The sequence below is a fragment of the Oncorhynchus tshawytscha genome, linkage group LG03 (genome assembly GCF_018296145.1).
Source record: "Oncorhynchus tshawytscha isolate Ot180627B linkage group LG03, Otsh_v2.0, whole genome shotgun sequence".
NCBI classification, from domain to species: domain Eukaryota; kingdom Metazoa; phylum Chordata; class Actinopteri; order Salmoniformes; family Salmonidae; genus Oncorhynchus; species Oncorhynchus tshawytscha.
The window spans coordinates 15,546,132-15,564,501 of record NC_056431.1 but is presented as its reverse complement, the minus strand read 5'-3'; the positions used below and the strand labels follow the sequence as shown (position 1 = coordinate 15,564,501).

Genomic DNA, 18,370 nt, shown 5'->3' with positions numbered 1-18,370 from the left:
GAAACAGATATAACTAGCTGGAGTCTAGAGATGATAACATCATGGGTAATGTTCAGTTTATTGTTAATATGGAACATTCAACCAACAAAAAATGACCGCATGACAAGGATTTGCTGATATAGTACATCAGACGAGAAACATGCAAGATCTCGGAGGTAGATAACCGACAATGCCATGCCATCCAGCAAAATATGTAATAAAGAGATTTTAGTCATTTCAGGTGTTTACCATGCTACCTTCAACCTTAATTCAACCTCCTGATCTCCAGTACTGTATAGCTGATGACTTAGTGCAAACGGCGATCATTTTTGCTCAGCAGTTCATTATGCAATTAATAGTTCTCTTTTATCATACTTTAAAGACCAATTGAGCGTTTGAAGTCACTGAATCTCTTAGAATTGTCTCATTCGTCTGTTTGGGATGAGCCTAAAGCACCGAACAAGATCTTATAATGCATTACTGACCCTCAAGTGTATCTTCTCACTGAAAACACTCAAACACATGGAATGGAGATCCTTTTGACAGCTTAAGATACATTATTATGTTTTGTATAATTTCAGCCAGTAGTTTTCAAAGTACCCCAAAATACCCCGAAAATGTTGCACAATTGTGTACAATTGTATCCCTTTTGTATGATATGATACCTCTTGCAAAATGATTTTTTTTATTCCCCTGCAATGCATATGATATGTTACGAATTTCAATTTGTACAATATGTTATGCTTTTGTAAGTGCTTAAAGGGGCAGTGCAGTCAAAACGTGATTTCCCCCTTTTAAAAAATTATATTTCTACACTATGAGGTCAAAACAACACTGTTTAGGTGGGAGGGAGTTTTTGGCCCACAGTATGACATCACAATCTGATTATTTTGACCAATGACCAGTCAACTTTTATTTGCATATGTTTCATCCTACTTTGAAGGGGTAAGCGGGGTAGGCTCTAGTCTAGAGTCTAGACGATCCTATCTGCCAATCAGGGATGTGTATGTAAATATATTTACATTTGTATCAACACACCCACACGATCAGACTGAGCATTTCAATGGCAAAAGGAGGCTCAGGAAAATAAATAATAGCAAATATATTTGGAGTTATTTTCATGAAATAAACACACAGTGATTTATTAGACTTATAGTGTTGATTTAAAAAATAAAATGAATAAGACTGCATGTGGGCTTTAAGATCCTGTTAAATCTCTTTAACTGATGATGATAATATCTGGTGATAATACCTTCCTCCTATCCATGTTCTATTGTTGCCTGCTGTAACTGTGTCTGGGTGGGACCAGAAGCACTTTCCTCCATCAGGTGTAACTATGGATGAAAAACTGCTGTATCTTTCCCAAAATTCCAAGGTTTTCTAGAAATCCAAGTTGGAGGATTCCCAGATTTCCTGCTCATTCCCTCCTGATTCCAGGAATCTTCCAACCTGGATTTCTGGAAAAAACACATTTTGAGAAAGTTACTGTAATTTTGCAACCCTAGGTGTAACTGTAATTTGAACACTCTGCCCTCTAGTGGGGGTCAGTAGCAGGCACGCACAGCCTTGATGATCAGAAACATGACACTGACGATGGTGAGGGCGGTGAAGAGGAAGAGGAGGCCACTGAACACAGAGTTGGCCATGGGCAGACGCACCAGCTTGGCCTCAGCAGGGATCATGTTAGATGTATGTAGCATGTAGCCCAGACTCCAGCCTATACTTGTGTTATGTACCTGGAGGGGACAGAGAGACAGCGTGAGGAGAGACAGACAGACACTCACTTAAAACAGACTATTGACCACAAGCCCCTATACCTGCGAATAGGGGTTCCCAGACTTTTTCACTTGGGTCATTTTACCCGGCGCCCCTCTGCCGACCTCTAGGGGGCACACCACACAGTAGAGGATTGACAAGACAGTTTGAAGACAGACAGACTCACTTAAAACAGACATGTGTTTCCCAAACTAGGGGTCTCCTGATTTGAAAATGGGGTCGCGAGTGAAACTAAACCGGGGTCGCTTGATTTATTGTGTCAGTAACTTCTGGTAGCCGCTAGATGTGGTTGTAATAAACAACGGGGTTTCTGTTTTCTGCCTACAAATGTGGCTCTATCTTTTGAACTGTTTAAGCTGTTTTAACTTGTTAACTGTTTGAACAAAATACTATGACCCCATCACTGAAAGATGAGACTCTCAGGAACATGTATGTGTCTGTTTCCCTCCACAATGTCCACAAGCCTCATTAGAACAGAGTGGACAAGACTAAATCATAGTGGGGGGGAGGGGAAAGAACATCAATTATGTGTTATTTTCTACACCGAAGATCATACAATATTATTGCCTGAGGATCTTCTGAACCTCCCAATACCTTTCTGATGCAATTCAACCACTTCAAACTATACTTTCTTCAGATTGAAGTTCTGTCAGACTGATTTGTAATAAACTGTCATAGCACCTATTTAAAAAGTTAATGTTGGCCGTTGACTACATCACTTTTTTTGCATGTTGGGGTGGCGAACATTTTATTGATATCAAAAAGGGATTACAGACCAAAAATGTTTGAGGACCCCTGCCTTACACCATAGCCCCTACACCAGGGGTGATCAAACTTTTGGGCTTGGTGGGCCAAAATATAATCTGAGTGATGGGCCACAGGCTGAACAAATAGACATTATCTATTTAGAAAAATTAAAGGTAGCTTTTTAGGGTATTTATAGCTTTTTAGGGTATTTATAGCTTTTTAGGGTATTTAAACAACAACTTTTCAGTAAGCAATCATAAAATCACACTTCAAGCATTAATCAAATTGTAGCAATATATTTGACACCTATCAACACATTCTTATTACCAGTATTAAAGATCGATGACAAAATGCAACCGTTGTGGCACAGAAACGGTCTATATGTTCATAAGGCTCATAACTTGAAAATAGGAAGGTGTAACAATTTGTATTTTCAGCAGGAAGTAACAGAAATGCATCAGAAAGGTATTGGAACCTTCAGGAAGACATCAGGCAGAAGCGCCATTTTGGGGGCCCTAATCGACATTTGGTTGGGAGGCCCACCCACCTAGTGGGCAAAACATTTTAGTGCCACCCCTCTTGGTAGTTATTTATTTTTTTCAGTGGTAAAGTAAATTCTTTGCAATTCTACACATTTGAAATAGGTGTAGAGAAAATGTGGCAGTTTTAAAACAATTTTCATGCAATTCTATTCATGTTTCCATAGGACGTTGAGAAAATGTTGCAGTTTCAAAGGAGAATATCCTGCAATTCTACACATTTTGCCATGAAGTGTTTTTTGTTGCAGTTTTAAAGCGAATTTCCTGCAGTTCCACACATTTTGCCATGACTTATGCCATGTTCATATGTTTTCTGAGTAACTAACAAAATCAATGGGGGCCCCCGAGAGGTCAGGGCTCCAGGGAACATGCCCTGTGTGCCTGGTTGTTAATTTGGTGATGATTACAAGTAGAACTGTAGACTGCTAATGCACTACCAAATTTCGAAATTGCACCTTGTGTATTCTACTTTTCTAACTCTGACTAAGCTTAAAAAATTATTCTGGCGGGCCAAACCAAACGTTGGCCCACGGGCCCCAGTTTAGTCTGCCCTGCCCTACACCCTAATCATAATCTGCCCTGCCCTACACCCTAATCTTGGTTAACCCAAAACTAAATTCCTTGGTCAGCTTCTCGATTAAGTTCCGGAAACGGAACAAGGAATTTCTGGGTGCCCCATTTTTTTAGTTAGAAATCTAATAATACAACCTTAAAATTGGTACTTTTTGATTTTCACATAAACAAATAACCTTCAATTCTTGAAATGTTCAGCTCTCTTATAAAAATGAAGAGAAGCAATAAACACATTTATTCAATAAAATTGTAGTTTTCAAATTATCTTTCATAAAAATGTTTGTATATTGTCCAATAAAATAGTATGTACTCTTAATTTTAAAAACGTTTTAAATTTGGTAATCCCACCTTTGAATACCACTGTCTCCTACCTAGGGGACAGACAAGACAGGGGAAGGGGGATACCTAGTCAGTTATCCAACTGAATGTATTCAACTGAAATGTGTCTTCCTTATTTAACCCAACCCCTCTGAATCAGAGAGGTGCAGGGGCCTGCCTTAATCGGCATTCGCGTCTTCGGCGCCCGGGGAACAGTGGGTTAACTGCCTTGCTCAGGGGCAGAATGACAGATTTTTACCTTGTCAGCTTTGGGATTCAATCCAGCAACTTTCCGGTTACTGGCCCAATACTCTAACCACTAGGCTACCTGAGGTCCTCATAAATTAACCCCAGACGGTTCAGCACAACTGATCTGTTCTCCTTATTTATCTACAGATCCCAATAGTCATGGAATGCATTGCCTCGGTTTATGTAGTTGAGGAAATTTAAACCTATCTTTGCAAAATCTCAAATGCTTACTGCCACACATATAAACCCCTATCTTCATCACCCCATCACCCCACCTCAGCCTAAAATTTATGGGACAAACAGACTTAAAAAAGATTATTGCTCAATTCCAAATGGTCACATAGCCCTTACATCTTAGGCACTACATTAGATCTGATAGGATTGGATGGATACAGTGTAAAAATTAGGTCAATATCTTCATATTACCTTCTGATTGGCTAGGTGGAAATATCTCCTTACTACTTCCACCTATCAAATCCTCTCTGATCTACATGAGTGGCAGGAGAGTAGGGACTAGTGGTCGATTTGGAGTTCAGAAATCCTGACCCTTTTCCCAATTCTGGCATCCTCTATCATATATTTTTTTGCTACAAGCTCTCACAGTCTCACATCAGAATTAGACGTTCATCCATGTTTCTCAAACATCAAATTTCGAAGTTATAGATGCTTATGCCCATCCGCCATCCTGTCAACAACGCCCTAGCAAAACCTAAACCTAATTGAAGATAACAGCGCTCACTGTTGCCCCTACTGGCCGGTTTCCACATCGTCTCCCAACATCATCAGACATGGATGGACTTGGAATACTGACTTGTATCAAGGGCGACCTGCCTTCTTTTTTTAACATCAATAGTCTATTGGAAAAGGCTGAAAGACAACAATGAATAATGAACATTACAAGTTAGAAGAGTAATTGCCGTTTATAAATAATTGAGGCAAACTATGCCCCCCAGGGGGAAAATGACTCTAAAATCTGTCTTTTCTTCCACTGAAGAAATCATGCCTTTCAACCCCCTCTGATGATGGGACAAAGGGCATCAATTTCTCCTGACACCCAAAACACAAAGGACAGAGAGACAGTAGCTCGCTTGTTTGTAAGAATGAAAAACAGAGAATCGTCATTCTGGGACAAATCCCCCATTTTTCATCATGTCAAACAAGCTACTGTAACCAGTCTGTGTTGTGCTTTGATTTTGAAAGAAAAACTTCATGTTACACTTCATTGAGTCTAACAGGCAAAGACTTCAGCTGGAAGTTCCAGTCTGGACTTCCATCACAAGTTCCATTTCCTGGGGGCATAGGAAACGATTCTAGCCGCATCCTTGTCAAGATCTTGACCTCTGTTAATGAAAGTATACCCACCATTTATATTGGTTTCTCTTTTTGCAGTACAGTATATGACCATAAAAACATGCGTTTCATTTGGAAGCATGTGTTTGGATCCTCCAAGGTACCTGGTTGTATTCTGCCACACTTACCTGTTTTTGGAAGTCAATGTGTTTCCAAGTGTCTTTATTGAACTTGTAGCCATTTACAAGTAATGTCTGGACGTAATGTGCTGAATAGCAGTAGGACTTTCTGTATTTTTCAGCTATCCAGCCCTTTTTTAGCGTGAGCTAAAAAAGAAGGAAAAAAAACAACATTCCATTTGTCTATCCATTACATTTTCCATGTGTTGAGGCAATTTTCTAATAATTTCTTCTGATACATTTCTAATAGTACAATAACCATCTAATAATTGCAATAACCTTGATAATTGTTGGACAGCACCCATCTTACAAAATATGTCTCTGTTGTCTGTATGAAGTTCCATGTAAAACAGCACCCAGGAAAGGTCCTCATAAATTAACCTCAGATGGTACAGTACAGTGGAATGCATGGCCACTCTTTCTCAGGTGGAGTAAGCTTACCCCACATCATTAAATAGAACATCTATTTACTCATATTTTACTTCTATGCTTACCCCTATTTTAGCTAATGTCAAGCTCTTCCCTTTCTCTGTCACAGCTATAAATGTGAAAATTGCTGCACAGATGTAGGATCTTAATATGATCACTCTTTTGTTGCTGAGAAACTTGTAGTGTATTCTAGTTTTGAAATGTCAGACTTGATTTGCCCTAACGAAAAAAGTATAATCCCCTACAAAAAATACCATTAATTATAATCCACATAATAATTCACATTTCCTGTTGCTGCAGGATTATTTTCCTGCTGTAGCACACTGGCTCAAATTAAGATCCTACGTCAGTAGCTGGCAGTCTAAAGGACTCCCAGGGGTCCAGTCCATGGAGCAGAGTGACCTCCACCACCAACAACAAAAACCTCAACAACTACAACAACAACATGGACTCACGGTGGGCCAGTCCCAGGAGCAGAATTCCCAGGTAGAGGAGTTCCACTGGTCCAGTTGTGAAATACCTTTCAGCCCAACAGCCTGAGCAGTGTAGAAGAACCCAGCATAGGCCTGAGGGATGGAACACACGTTAGGAGCTCAGACAGACACAATATTTTATGGATAACTGCAAAATATGCCCTATATATACAGTATGTCTGTCTGTCTGTGTGCGTGTACGCGTGTACCAGAAAGTCCCCGGGTCCCACGGATGGTTGGTAGACTGCGTCAAAGGAACAGTTCTTCGTGCAGGTCAGGTCAAATATGGATTTCACCACGTCCCTACAGGCTCCGTTGTCTGATGACCCCTTCAGGGTGATCATCTGCTTGGGGTCATAGTCGGCAGGCGTTTTTATGCACTCAGTCCCAAAGATGGACTCAGCCGACACAGTCATGTTGTAACCAAGATTGAAGCAGGGGTTGGTCACATGTGTAGCGTTCTCAGAGTTCTGATCAGTGAGACAAAGAGAGCACAGTAAAAGTATTTAAGGTATGTCACTTGAACATTCAAGAAGAAGGAATCCAAAGGATCAATAGCTGAGCTTGAACCTCTTGTCTACTGTAGTAATTACAGCGTTACTAGGCTACACAGGTATAAGAACTACTATAAGTAAAGTGGGACCACTATTTACATTGTTGTCTCCTCAAAATGGCTGTCTTCAGTTGTGCATGCATTATCTACCATCCTAGCAAAACAGACACTTTTCGACCAAGCTTGCAAAGCAAACCATATAGAAATGGACAGATCAATACGGTTAATACCATAATGCACTTTGCCTCATCTCCGAGAGACAGTAAAGTGTCAAGGTAATGAGGTGTCCTCAGATTTCATAGGGTGTGGTAATTAGATATTAATGGGTTTTGTGGACTTAGCCAGAGGGATTGCATTAATTACACAAAAAACAACACTTAGCTAAGTATAAAAGCAGCAGCATCATCATCATGTTGACAATGCTGCCAGGAATGAATGTGAGGGATGACATCCTAACAGATTCTGGGTTCAAATAGTATTTATTTTCTTTCAACTACTTTACTGCTTGGAATAGTCCCCGCCCGTTTCGCACTCCAATCAGGTATTTGGAAGAAAACAAATACTATTTGAAGTAAACCCAAATTCCCTTTACACAGTACCTTCACTAAAGCAGCAAGGACTCTCTTCTCTGCCTCGTTCTTCCCATAACACAAGAAGCTGTGAGTGTAGATGTTGTATTCGTAGCCATAGAGGGAGACCCGCATGATGTCTGTTCCCTGGGCGTTGGGATCTGGGAGGGTGAACGCTATCTGGGTGGACGCCCCTCCTAGATCCATGGAGCCCACCATCTTCCCTCCGGCAGGCCGCACCCACATGTTCCATATGTTTCTCTACAAACCAGAGGATAGATTGATATTTTCAAATCAATTAGGATCTTTATGAAACACAGTGATAAGAACTGTACTCTATTGTGATAAATTCATTCAGATAAAAACCCTACACTGCTAGAATAAATATTGAAGGGTTCAACGGCTCGCTTCATGCATGGCCCTCAAAAAGGTTCAATATAGAGCCGCAAAACAGTCTTATTTTAAGCATTGTAGAGGCTAAGGAACTTGTCTGTCGGCCCTGCATTGAAGACCAAAGTTGGTCAAAACATTTTTGGATCAATAAAAAAAATATACCAGTTCTATTTAAGGACAAAAAATGACAGCTGCACCATACAGGTTGCAAAGTAGATGGGAAGAGATGTTTGATGTGCTGATTCCATAGCACATGGTTTATTAACTGGTATACAAAACAACACCGGATTCAAAACTTTGAGTTTTTCCATTTAAATGATTATACAAAATCCTTGCAACCAATTTAATGGATTGGGGATACAACCATCCCAGTTCTGCAGATTTTGCTGCAAGGAGACAGATTAATTAGGTCACTTGTTTTGGTACTGCACATATAGCTTGTATTTGGTCGCAGGTTCAGGAATGTCTGAAAAATCACCACATTTACCGAAAGCTAACTCTGCTAAAAGCACTGCTGGGTGACATGGAAAGCCATGGTCATTCGATCAATAATATAATAGAACTATTCATGTTTTTAAATCATTTTTAATTTACAATCTATAGAAATTGAGAATAGTAAGGTTCAGAACTTTTGTGAAGCATCACAGCGCAGTTAAAGAAAAAATTGCAAATAGAAATCAAAACTGGATGTTTTTCAGAAATAAATGAGGGGTTGAGGGTAGCTGAAGGGTAAAAAATGTATCAAATAAAAGGCAACTGATGTAAACTGTACCGTGTCCATAAAATGTATATGGTATGTATAAGCTGGAAGTAGGAGCCTAAGTATTGTTGTCCATGAGTTAACTTCAATCAGGGGAGGGGTGGTAGGGTTATGGTCAAATAATAAAGAAGGAAAATATATTTTAAAAACAAGAAAAAATATGTGGGGGATTGGAAATAATTGTCTGCATCATTTCCAATCCCTCCATATATATATATATATGTATATATATATATATATGTATATATATATATTTATTTTAAATATATATTTTCCTTCAAAACCATCCAGTTTTGATTTCCACTTTCCATATAATTATTACACTGATATAAACCACAATCTGAACGACACACATTTTAAATAAGGACAATAGAACCAAAAATGGTTCCTACATACACTTACACACATTACTGACAGTTACCCACACATCAGTACATATACATACAGTGGGGCAAAAAAGTATTTAGTCAGCCACCAATTGTGCAAGTTCTCCCACTTAAAACGATGAGAGAGGCCTGTAATTTTCATCATAGGTACACTTCAACTATGACAGACAAAAGGGGAAAAACAAATCCAGAAAATCACATTGTAGGATTTTTAATGAATTTATTTGCAAGTTATGGTGGAAAATAAGTATTTGGTCACCTACAAACAAGCAAGATTTCTGACTCTCACAGACCTGTAACTTCTTCTTTAAGAGGCTCCTCTGTCCTCCACTCGTTACCTGTATTAATGGCACCTGTTTGAACTTGTTAGCAGTATAAAAGACACCTGTCCACAACCACAAACAGTCACACTCCAAATTCCACTATGGCCAAGACCAAAGAGCTGTCAAAGGACATCAGAAACAAAATTGTAGACCTGCACCAGGCTGGGAAGACTGAATCTGCAATAGGTAATCAGCTTGCTTTGAAGAAATCAACTGTGGGAGCAATTATTAGGAAATGGAAGACATACAAGACCACTGATAATCTCCCTCGATCTGGGGCTCCACGCAAGATCTCACACCGTGGGGTCAAAATGATCACAAGAACGGTGAGCAAAAATCCCAGAACCACACGGGGGACCTAGAGAATGACCTGCAGAGAGCTGGGACCAAAGTAACAAAGCCTACCATCAGTAACACACTACGCCGCCAGGGACTCAAATCCTGCAGTGCCAGACGTGTCCCCCTGCTTAAGCCAGTACATGTCCAGGCCCGTCTGAAGTTTGCTAGAGAGCATTTGGATGATCCAGAAGAAGATTGGGAGAATGTCATATGGTCAGATGAAACCAAAATATAACTTTTTGGCAAAAACTCAACTCGTCGTGTTTGGAGGACAAAGAATGCTGAGTTGGATCGATACCTACTGTGAAGCATGGGGGTGGGAACATCATGCTTTGGGGCTGTTTTTCTGCAAAGGGACCAGGACGACTGATCCGTGTAAAGGAAAGAATGAATGGGGCCATGCATCGTGAGATTTTGAGTGAAAACCTCCTTCCATCGGCAAGGGCATTGAAGATGAAACGTGGCTGGGTCTTTCAGCAAGACAATGATCCCAAACACACCGCCCTGGCAACGAAGGAGTGGCTTCGTAAGAAGCATTTCAAGGTCCTGGCGTGGCTTAGCCAGTCTCCAGATCTCAACCCCATAGAAAATCTTAGGAGGGAGTTGAAAGTCCGTGTTGCCCAGCAACAGCCCCAAAACATCACTGTTCTAGAGGAGAACTGCATGGAGGAATGGGACAAAATACCAGCAACAGTGTGTGAAAACCTTGTGAAGACTTACAGAAAACGTTCGACCTCTGTCATTGCCAACAAAGGGTATATAACAAAGTATTGAGATAAACTTTTGTTATTGACCAAATACTTATTTTCCACCATAGTTTGCAAATAAATTCATAAAAAATCCTACAATGTGAATTTCTGGAGAAAATAAATCTAATTTTGTCTGTCATAGTTGAAGTGTACCTATGATGAAAATTACAGGCCTCTCTCATCTTTTTAAGTGGGAGAACTTGCACAATTGGTGGCTGACTAAATACTTTTTTTGCCCCACTGTATGCCTACAAGATATTTAGGTAATTCTAAAGTTATTGTAAAGGTTTTGAAGTTAATGTAAAATTGTAATGTACCTCCAGGAAGTTTCCCATCAGATAGTTGACGGTGATCCAGCCGTACAGCCCCTCCTCGTCCCCTGACATGATGGAGGCGTTTTGGAAGTTAAACGGCAGAGATTGGAGGTAGTTCTGCAGGTTCTTTAAGATCTCATTGGATTTAGTTTCATTCTGTGAACTTGTAATCAAGAGAGAGATACATTTTGAGGTTGTATATTATCTCCAGTAGAGAATGTAGAGGTCAATAACAGTAGGTTGATTTAATATGGTGTAAAACCTATTAGTATTCTGTGTGTGGGATCAGTATGTGTGCATGTGTGCGCATGCACACGTCTACTTCTGTATCTACCATGGATCCATTCCCAGAAGTGCAACAACAGAGATAGGTCAGCCAGATAGACTGTAAAGGACTCCATACCTAGAAGATTGGTGAGGTACGCTCACACTGGAGGAAGACAAACCCACAACTCACTGTAGCAGTCTCATCCCAGCAGTTGCCCCAAGGTAGAGGATGGTTGAATTGTGTTGGTCTGCGGGGACGATTTTTGTGATGTTGTTCATACATTCTCTGATCGACGCCCAGGACTGTTGGTCCTGTGCATTGTCAGCTAACATATCCGAGATACCAGGGCCTAGGGAATCAAATCAGACTGAGCTCAGAGTCATACAATACTTGTTCTCAAAGTCACAAGCAATTGATGCACTAGATACTGTAGCTAGCAAGTCTGCATCACTATACAACACTGGATTAAATGTATAGTGCTTTTAAACCATGTGCTTAAGGGGCAACTCCACCACTTTTCAACCTAATTTTCATTATCTCCAGCACAAGACCAGTTTCAACATTTGTGAAAGCAGGACATGTTTTGTAGAAAAAAATATAAAGTTAAAAAGTTCTACCTGATGACATCATCAAAAGTTTTTTTAAAAACTGTTATTTTCAAACACTATGAGGTTCGCAGTGACGTGGGAGCAAGAAAAGACCCTCTATGGTCTAGAAACTTAGGTTGCTGGTTTTGAAAATCGCTGTTTTTTAAACTTTTCATCCTACCTTGTGATGTCACAGAGAAGCGTTGTTTTAGGACCTTTCTTCTTACCTTTTTAACCACATATCATAGAAACACGCTTTTTTTCACATATTAAGACACTTGTTGGTGCTGGAGATGATGAATATGAGGTTGGAAAGTGGCGGAAATGCCCTTCAACATAGTATATAAAAGGAGTATGACATACAGTACTGAAAGGCTGTAGGATGATAAGTGCATTTCACATGCAAGTCCTTTTCCAAAATGTAATGTATTATGGCATCTTCATAAAAAGGATAAGTACAAGGTCATCCCGAGTGGCGCAGCGGTCTATGGCTCTGCATCACAGTGCCAGAGGTGTCACTACAGACCTGGGTTTGATCCCAGGCTGTGTCACAACTGGCCGTGATCGGGAGTCCCATAAGGTGGAGCACAATTGGCCCAGCGTCGTCCAGGTTAGGGGAGAGTTTGGCTGGGGGGGCTTTAGTTGTCTCATCACGCTCTGGCAGGCCAGGCAGGCTGACCTTGGTCATTAGTTGTACAGTGTTTCCTGCAGCTAGCTTCCGAGTTAAGCGGGCAGGTGTTAAGAAGCGCGGTTTGGCGGGTCATGTTTCAGAGGATGCATGACTCAACCTTTGCCTCCCGATCCCATTGGGGAGTAGCAGCGATAAGACAAGATCGAAATTGGGGAGAAAAAGGGGGTAAAATACAATTTAAAAAATATGAGGACAAGATTGTGACCTGTGTGAGAATGTGTCAGGTTCATCACATTACGATGCAGACTCACCAGTGACACTGCATCTCAATATGAACATACAGACTCCGTTTTTAAATGTAAATTATTATACAGCATTCTTGCTGCATAATGTTAGACAGTATACAGTATATGAGGCATACAACCATCTCAGCTCTGCAGATTTAACTGCGAAGAGACATAATCATTCGATAATTTATTCTGGTTTTGCCCCCATGTAGCTTGTTGGGGTCACAGGTTCAGGAGAGGCTGAAAAATAACAACATTCATCTAAAATTAACCCTACAAATTGTACCATTGGACGATTTGGAAAGCAAAAGTCAATATATCAGCAATATAATAATACTCTCAGCAAATATATTCATCTTTAACTTACAATTTGTGGATACTATGCGATTGGAAAGGTTCAGAATTGATGTAAGACATCACAGCACAGTTGAAAAATATATGTCACATTGAAATCAAGAGAGGGTGGTGTACTAGGTGGGTTGGGCTGAAAGTAGCTGAAGGGTGGGATTAAAAGCTGATGCTCTAGAATAGTTAGGACCGAAAACACTATCATGTACACCAGATATGTCTCAGTACTATGTATCCACATTTAATGTGTTTATCCCAAACATATATTTCTGTTTTTGTAATACTGTGCATATATGTAAAATGTCTATTTCACAAAATAGCTGTGAAAATAAAACATTTCTTTAGTTCTCTGAAGAGGGTTGGGCCAATAAAATAAAATGTAAAAAACATGCAGACTCACCAGCGACCATGCATCTGAGTGTCTGGCTCACCACTCCAGTGTTATTTTGCTTCTCGGCTGGCCATTGATACAGATACATAGTAGAACGGGAGGAGCCTGAGTCGATTACTATGCCATACTGCATATAGAGGAGAGCAGGGAAATCACACTACATATCCAAGATGCTAGTTCATATACAGATGTTTTATCTTCATTTGATCACTTTGTTGTTGCAGATGAGCCTTGCTATTAATTCACTGAAAACCCACAGTTCTCTTTCTCTCTCGCTCGCTCAAAAGCTAAAGAACCAGACAGAATAAATGTCTTACTACCTTAGGTCCTACTGCTGCACCATTCAAATGTACAGAAATATATCTAAAATGCAGCCATACACAACCTTTGTTTTATATAGCTCAATAACACAAGATAGATATTGATCTCTACTATGATATACAAGTGTATCCGAAATGCAACCATAGGCTACACCTAAACTATAGCCTACTCTAGCCTATCAAAACTCATTTCCAGTTAGAAATGATCAGATTTTCTTTTTTTGAATGATCAAATCCTCCTGCTGCAGGATTACTTCACTCATACAACGAAACAGGTCAAAGTCAATTGATAGAGCTAAAAAATACTCTTTATTGCTGTCCAACAGTAGGAGGATTCTATTAGATGATGAAATGATGCAGTGGCACGCACATAATCGTTGTATAATGAAAGGCAATAATGTATGTTATGGTAAACAACCACTATCCCCTAAAGTACAGTCCATCAAATACCTCATTATTATCACATAGTTATTGCACTCTGTTCCTGATTGACTAGAAGCACAATGATTGCACTCCGTTCCTGATTGACTAGAAGCACAATGATTGCACTCCATTCCTGATTGACTAGAAGCACAATGATTGCACTCCATTATGGTGTGAATATTACTTCCATAAAGCTGAGAACAGGGACAGAATGTAAATACATAAAAAATGCAGCTACTCTGTAAACACAGGAAACACTCACTCAGGCATGAAGACAAATCCATAGAAATGTATTGCTCTGCCCTCTGGAACTAGATTCTGGTTCAAGTTTGTCCTTACGTCTGTCCAAAAGGACTGATTGTGTGTATTTTTTGTGTGTATGTACTGACATGTACTGATAGATGCAAACACATGCCCACACTACATGTTATTGTTTTTAAATGTATGTAAATTGTAAATGTTATGTGTCAGGCCCCAGTAAGACTAGCTGTTGCCATTGGTGTTGGATAATGGGGATCCTAATAAAAAAAATATAAAGGCAGCAATAATACACATTCCAGACCCAGACATGGATTCAAAAAGGCCAAGTATTTGCTATCTTTGAGTGTTTGTTTGAGCCTGTCCTGGAGTGGTAGATGGGCAGGTTTTGCACTTTTGTGTACTACTTCCATTAGTACCATTCCATTGCGTCAAGCGAGATGAAATAAAGCCCAGCTAAAAATTTTTGGAAAGAAAACAAATACTATTTGAACCAACCTCAGAGTCTCAGTTCCTGCAGAGTTGAAGATAGTTTTCCCTTCTCTTATATAGACCTGGTGTGCTGACTAAAGGTGATTGATTCATTTCACAGAGTTATGAAACATTGGTCATCTTTTGATTAATAGGAAATCATGTATTAACCCTGTTACCCAAAGCTGTATCAAGTCAACTAGTCAAGTGTCTCTTCGCCCTTCCTTTCGAGTGTGTCCCACTCGCAGCAAATGTTTCCCTAACACCAACCTGCCATGAATACAAACCACCCTGGTCTTTATAATGCCATCTATGCTAACTGCCCCCATTCACTGTAGTTTGGCCTGACTCCTAAACAGGCTGTAGAGACCCAGTCTGATCTGTCACCTTCTGTTTTTGATGATTGTCTTGATGTCTGGGTAAATACTAGGTAATTAATTTACATTTTTAGTCATTTAGCAAATGCTTTACACTGTCAATACAGCTATTTGAGAAGAGAAGGATCAGGAATGTGTTTGTTGTTTTTACCTTCAGACGTGACTCAAAGACACGCTTATGACCCTGGATCAGGGACATAGTAATGATGACAGCCAGACTAGCCAGGAGAAAGAAGAAAGCTAGATATGTCCAAAACTTGCCTGCCATTTCCTGTAGGGCAGAGGACAGCATGTTTTAGCCATTGACATTTGACATTTATCATGTTGTCCAGGCCTTACACAGACTGAACAAACCCCAATGCAATAAGCAGGGGTGCTGAACCCTATTCCTGGAGCGCTATACCATCCTGTAGGTTTCGGCACCAACCCTATAATCTAGCACACCTGATTCTAATAATAAGCTGGTTGATAAGCTAAATAAACTGTCTGTTTTTTGTTTTGTTTTGTTTTTTTTGAGAACGTTATGACACAGTAATTACATGCTTGCAACTGCTGATAAATACAGCAATTATATCACCAGTATCTCTTTCTTCTGTGTGTCAGTGTCATCACCTATTGTTTATGTCCCAAATGGCACCCTATTCCCTACATAGTGCACTACTTTTGACAAGAGCCCTATAGGCACTGATCAAAATGTGTGCACTATACAGGGAGTAGGATGCCATTTGGGACATGGGCGCTGTGTCATCAGCTACAGGACTGTCAGTGGTCTAGTTTAGCCATAAAGTGACTGTTTCTGTTTATCTCTCTGAACAAGCACACTGGTCACAGTTGTCATTTGTGAGATGACAGACTCTGTGGGAGCTATTTCCAGAGCTGAAGCCTTTCACAGACTCAGAGGTAATCCAATGTTTTTCACACCTTGTAAGGGATGTTTTCTAATGTTAAATTAACAACAAGGCTGTTTTTCTTTCTTACAAGGATACTGTAGGCCCCTCAAACTCAACTCTGGATCTCAAAACCAGTTCCACTGTATTTTGTCATTGTTCCCTTCTGATTTATACCAGGTGCTTGCAATTAATGATCAGGTAGAACAGAACACCAGCAGTCTCCGGAACTCGTAGTGTAAGAGTTGAGTACCCCTGCTGTAGACCTTTTCTAATTGCATAGCGATCTGATATGTAATGTAGTGCAGTGGTAATGTTGTCCCCCCAAAACACTCAACTCTTAAGTTTTTGCCTGCAGAAAGACATGAAGTTTCATATAAGGTTACAGTCCTAACCTCTGACCTTTTAATTCGGACCATCTTGGTAACCACTGGTGTAACTGCATCCTTATGTCAAGGATGACTACAAAGTAGCCAACAACAAATATATTATTTTACTTCCTCAAACACCATATGGAGTATACACAAAATCGAGGTCACAAAGCATTAGGCCTACCTGCTTTGAAAGAGCTTACATAATCACTGATTTGAATGAATTAAGATACAGAACATGTTGTTGTTTCATTCACTTCATCTTCATACATGGAAATAATACAAACCACAGAGTATTAACTGTCCTGCACATTCTTACATGGAGAAATGTGTATACTGAAGCAGAATGCATATCGAATTCAGCAGGTTAACTAACCAATAATCTTTCATTGGGAACAGTGAGAATGCATTATACTGCTGCTTTCTATGTCTCATGTTTCTTTTAGTGTCTGAGGGTGAGATGTTGACCTCCCCCAACCTATTGGCACTATGCCCCAAGCACCTTACTACTCTCCGTCTCTACTGAGCACTCTCCACCCCAAGGCAAGGCACAATACCAGCAATGTTTTTATGCACATGACTTGCTACGGTTAAAGAGTTCCATGAGAACATGCACACCAAGACAGTGTTTCTTGCTGTGGTGCTTGGAATAAGACAAAACCTGTCCTTCTGCACCTCTTTACCTAGTTAAACAAGCATGTTAATTTTGTTCATCTCTTAAAGTTCAACATTTGCTTAATTAACACAGTATGGTTTGAAGGTGTATTCCTTCAAAGGACAATACAAAATTGGAATAAAGCGTATTGTTATTATTAATGAATCGTTATTACATTACCTTCATGAATTACTCAAATTAACTACAATACACAAAAAAACGGATAGGAAAAATGATCGGCTTAAATATGAAAGGTCAGAATGAGTAGTCTCACACAGTATCTTACCCTGCAGATAACAATACATCCCCCCTGGTCTTTTTCTGAATGAATGAGTAGATCTGTTAGCTTACCTCAGAGTGAGTGTTGACCTTCCTTCGTCAGTTGGAAGCAGCAGAGCATAAGTAAGTGTTCTGAAGAATACAGCTCCTCATTCCTCATTGATCAGCCTAACAGGCCAGGAGACTTGTACTCCAAGAAGGAGGGGCCTCGAGCACAGGCCAGCAACACCCAACAGAGGCCCTTCCCATCTGAGAAGACAAATATCAAGAAAACGGTGGATGTTTGTTTAATTTATATTACGAGAAATAGACAATAGAGATAATCTATCACACAACAGCCTTTATTTAACTAGGTAAGTCACTGAGAACACATTCTCTTTTGCAATAACGACCAGAGTTAAATATTTACAGTAGATCACTCTCATACACTGACTGCAATTGGGTGTTTGGTAAGTGTTTCTTTCATTTATTGATTGATTGTTTAAACACAAGGCAGAGTTCTACAGAAACCCAGTGAAGAAAACAATGTCTGGAACATTAGTTAGAATTTGACCCAATATCGGGTGCACTGTAGCAAGTTTAGTTTCACCCTCCGACACAGGTGAGGTAAGTGAATCAACCCAACCTATTTGACATACAGTATAGTATACTCTTAGAATTTGTGGTGACTCGAGGAACCCTGGAGATCTTCAAGGAACCCCTGGAGTTCCTCAAGGAACCATTGCTAGTCAATTGTTCATATTTGCACCTTTGGTTAGTTGAGGGGTTCCTGCACTGGAGGCGTGGCTTATTAGGGGTGTGGCTTACAGATATTTTTGGGCCACCCGTTAAGAGTAAATTACATTCCTGTTCATCTGTTCATTTATTCTGTTATATTGT

The 18,370-nt window shown here is 40.0% G+C and overlaps 1 protein-coding gene across 1 annotated transcript; it reads right to left on the bottom strand.

Annotated features, from left to right (window-relative positions):
• Positions 1 to 39: 39 nt before the first annotated feature.
• Positions 40 to 17,689, bottom strand: LOC112228382 (ectonucleoside triphosphate diphosphohydrolase 3). The gene is made up of 10 exons (XM_024393656.2): positions 17,564 to 17,689; positions 15,451 to 15,570; positions 13,460 to 13,577; positions 11,396 to 11,555; positions 10,942 to 11,101; positions 7,705 to 7,935; positions 6,762 to 7,022; positions 6,535 to 6,645; positions 5,660 to 5,797; positions 40 to 1,715 (listed from the first exon to the last, which is right to left on the bottom strand). The coding sequence occupies exons 2-10, from the start codon at positions 15,565 to 15,567 to the stop codon at positions 1,524 to 1,526; spliced, it is 1,488 nt and encodes a 495-aa protein (XP_024249424.1). The 5' UTR covers positions 15,568 to 15,570; positions 17,564 to 17,689; the 3' UTR covers positions 40 to 1,523.
• Between the last annotated feature and the right edge of the window lie 681 nt (positions 17,690 to 18,370).

Bases quoted from the DNA above. Each gene is read 5' to 3' on its own strand.
- LOC112228382 (XM_024393656.2), bottom strand. From the start codon at position 15,567: ATGGCAGGCAAGTTTTGGACATATCTAGCTTTCTTCTTTCTCCTGGCT. The intron at 11,102-11,395 runs GTGAGTTGTGGG...CTTGATTACAAG, and splicing joins GCTGGGATGAGACTGCTACA to TTCACAGAATGAAACTAAAT. The intron at 1,716-5,659 runs GTAAGTGTGGCA...TGTCCCCTCCAG, and splicing joins ACATTGACTTCCAAAAACAG to GTACATAACACAAGTATAGG.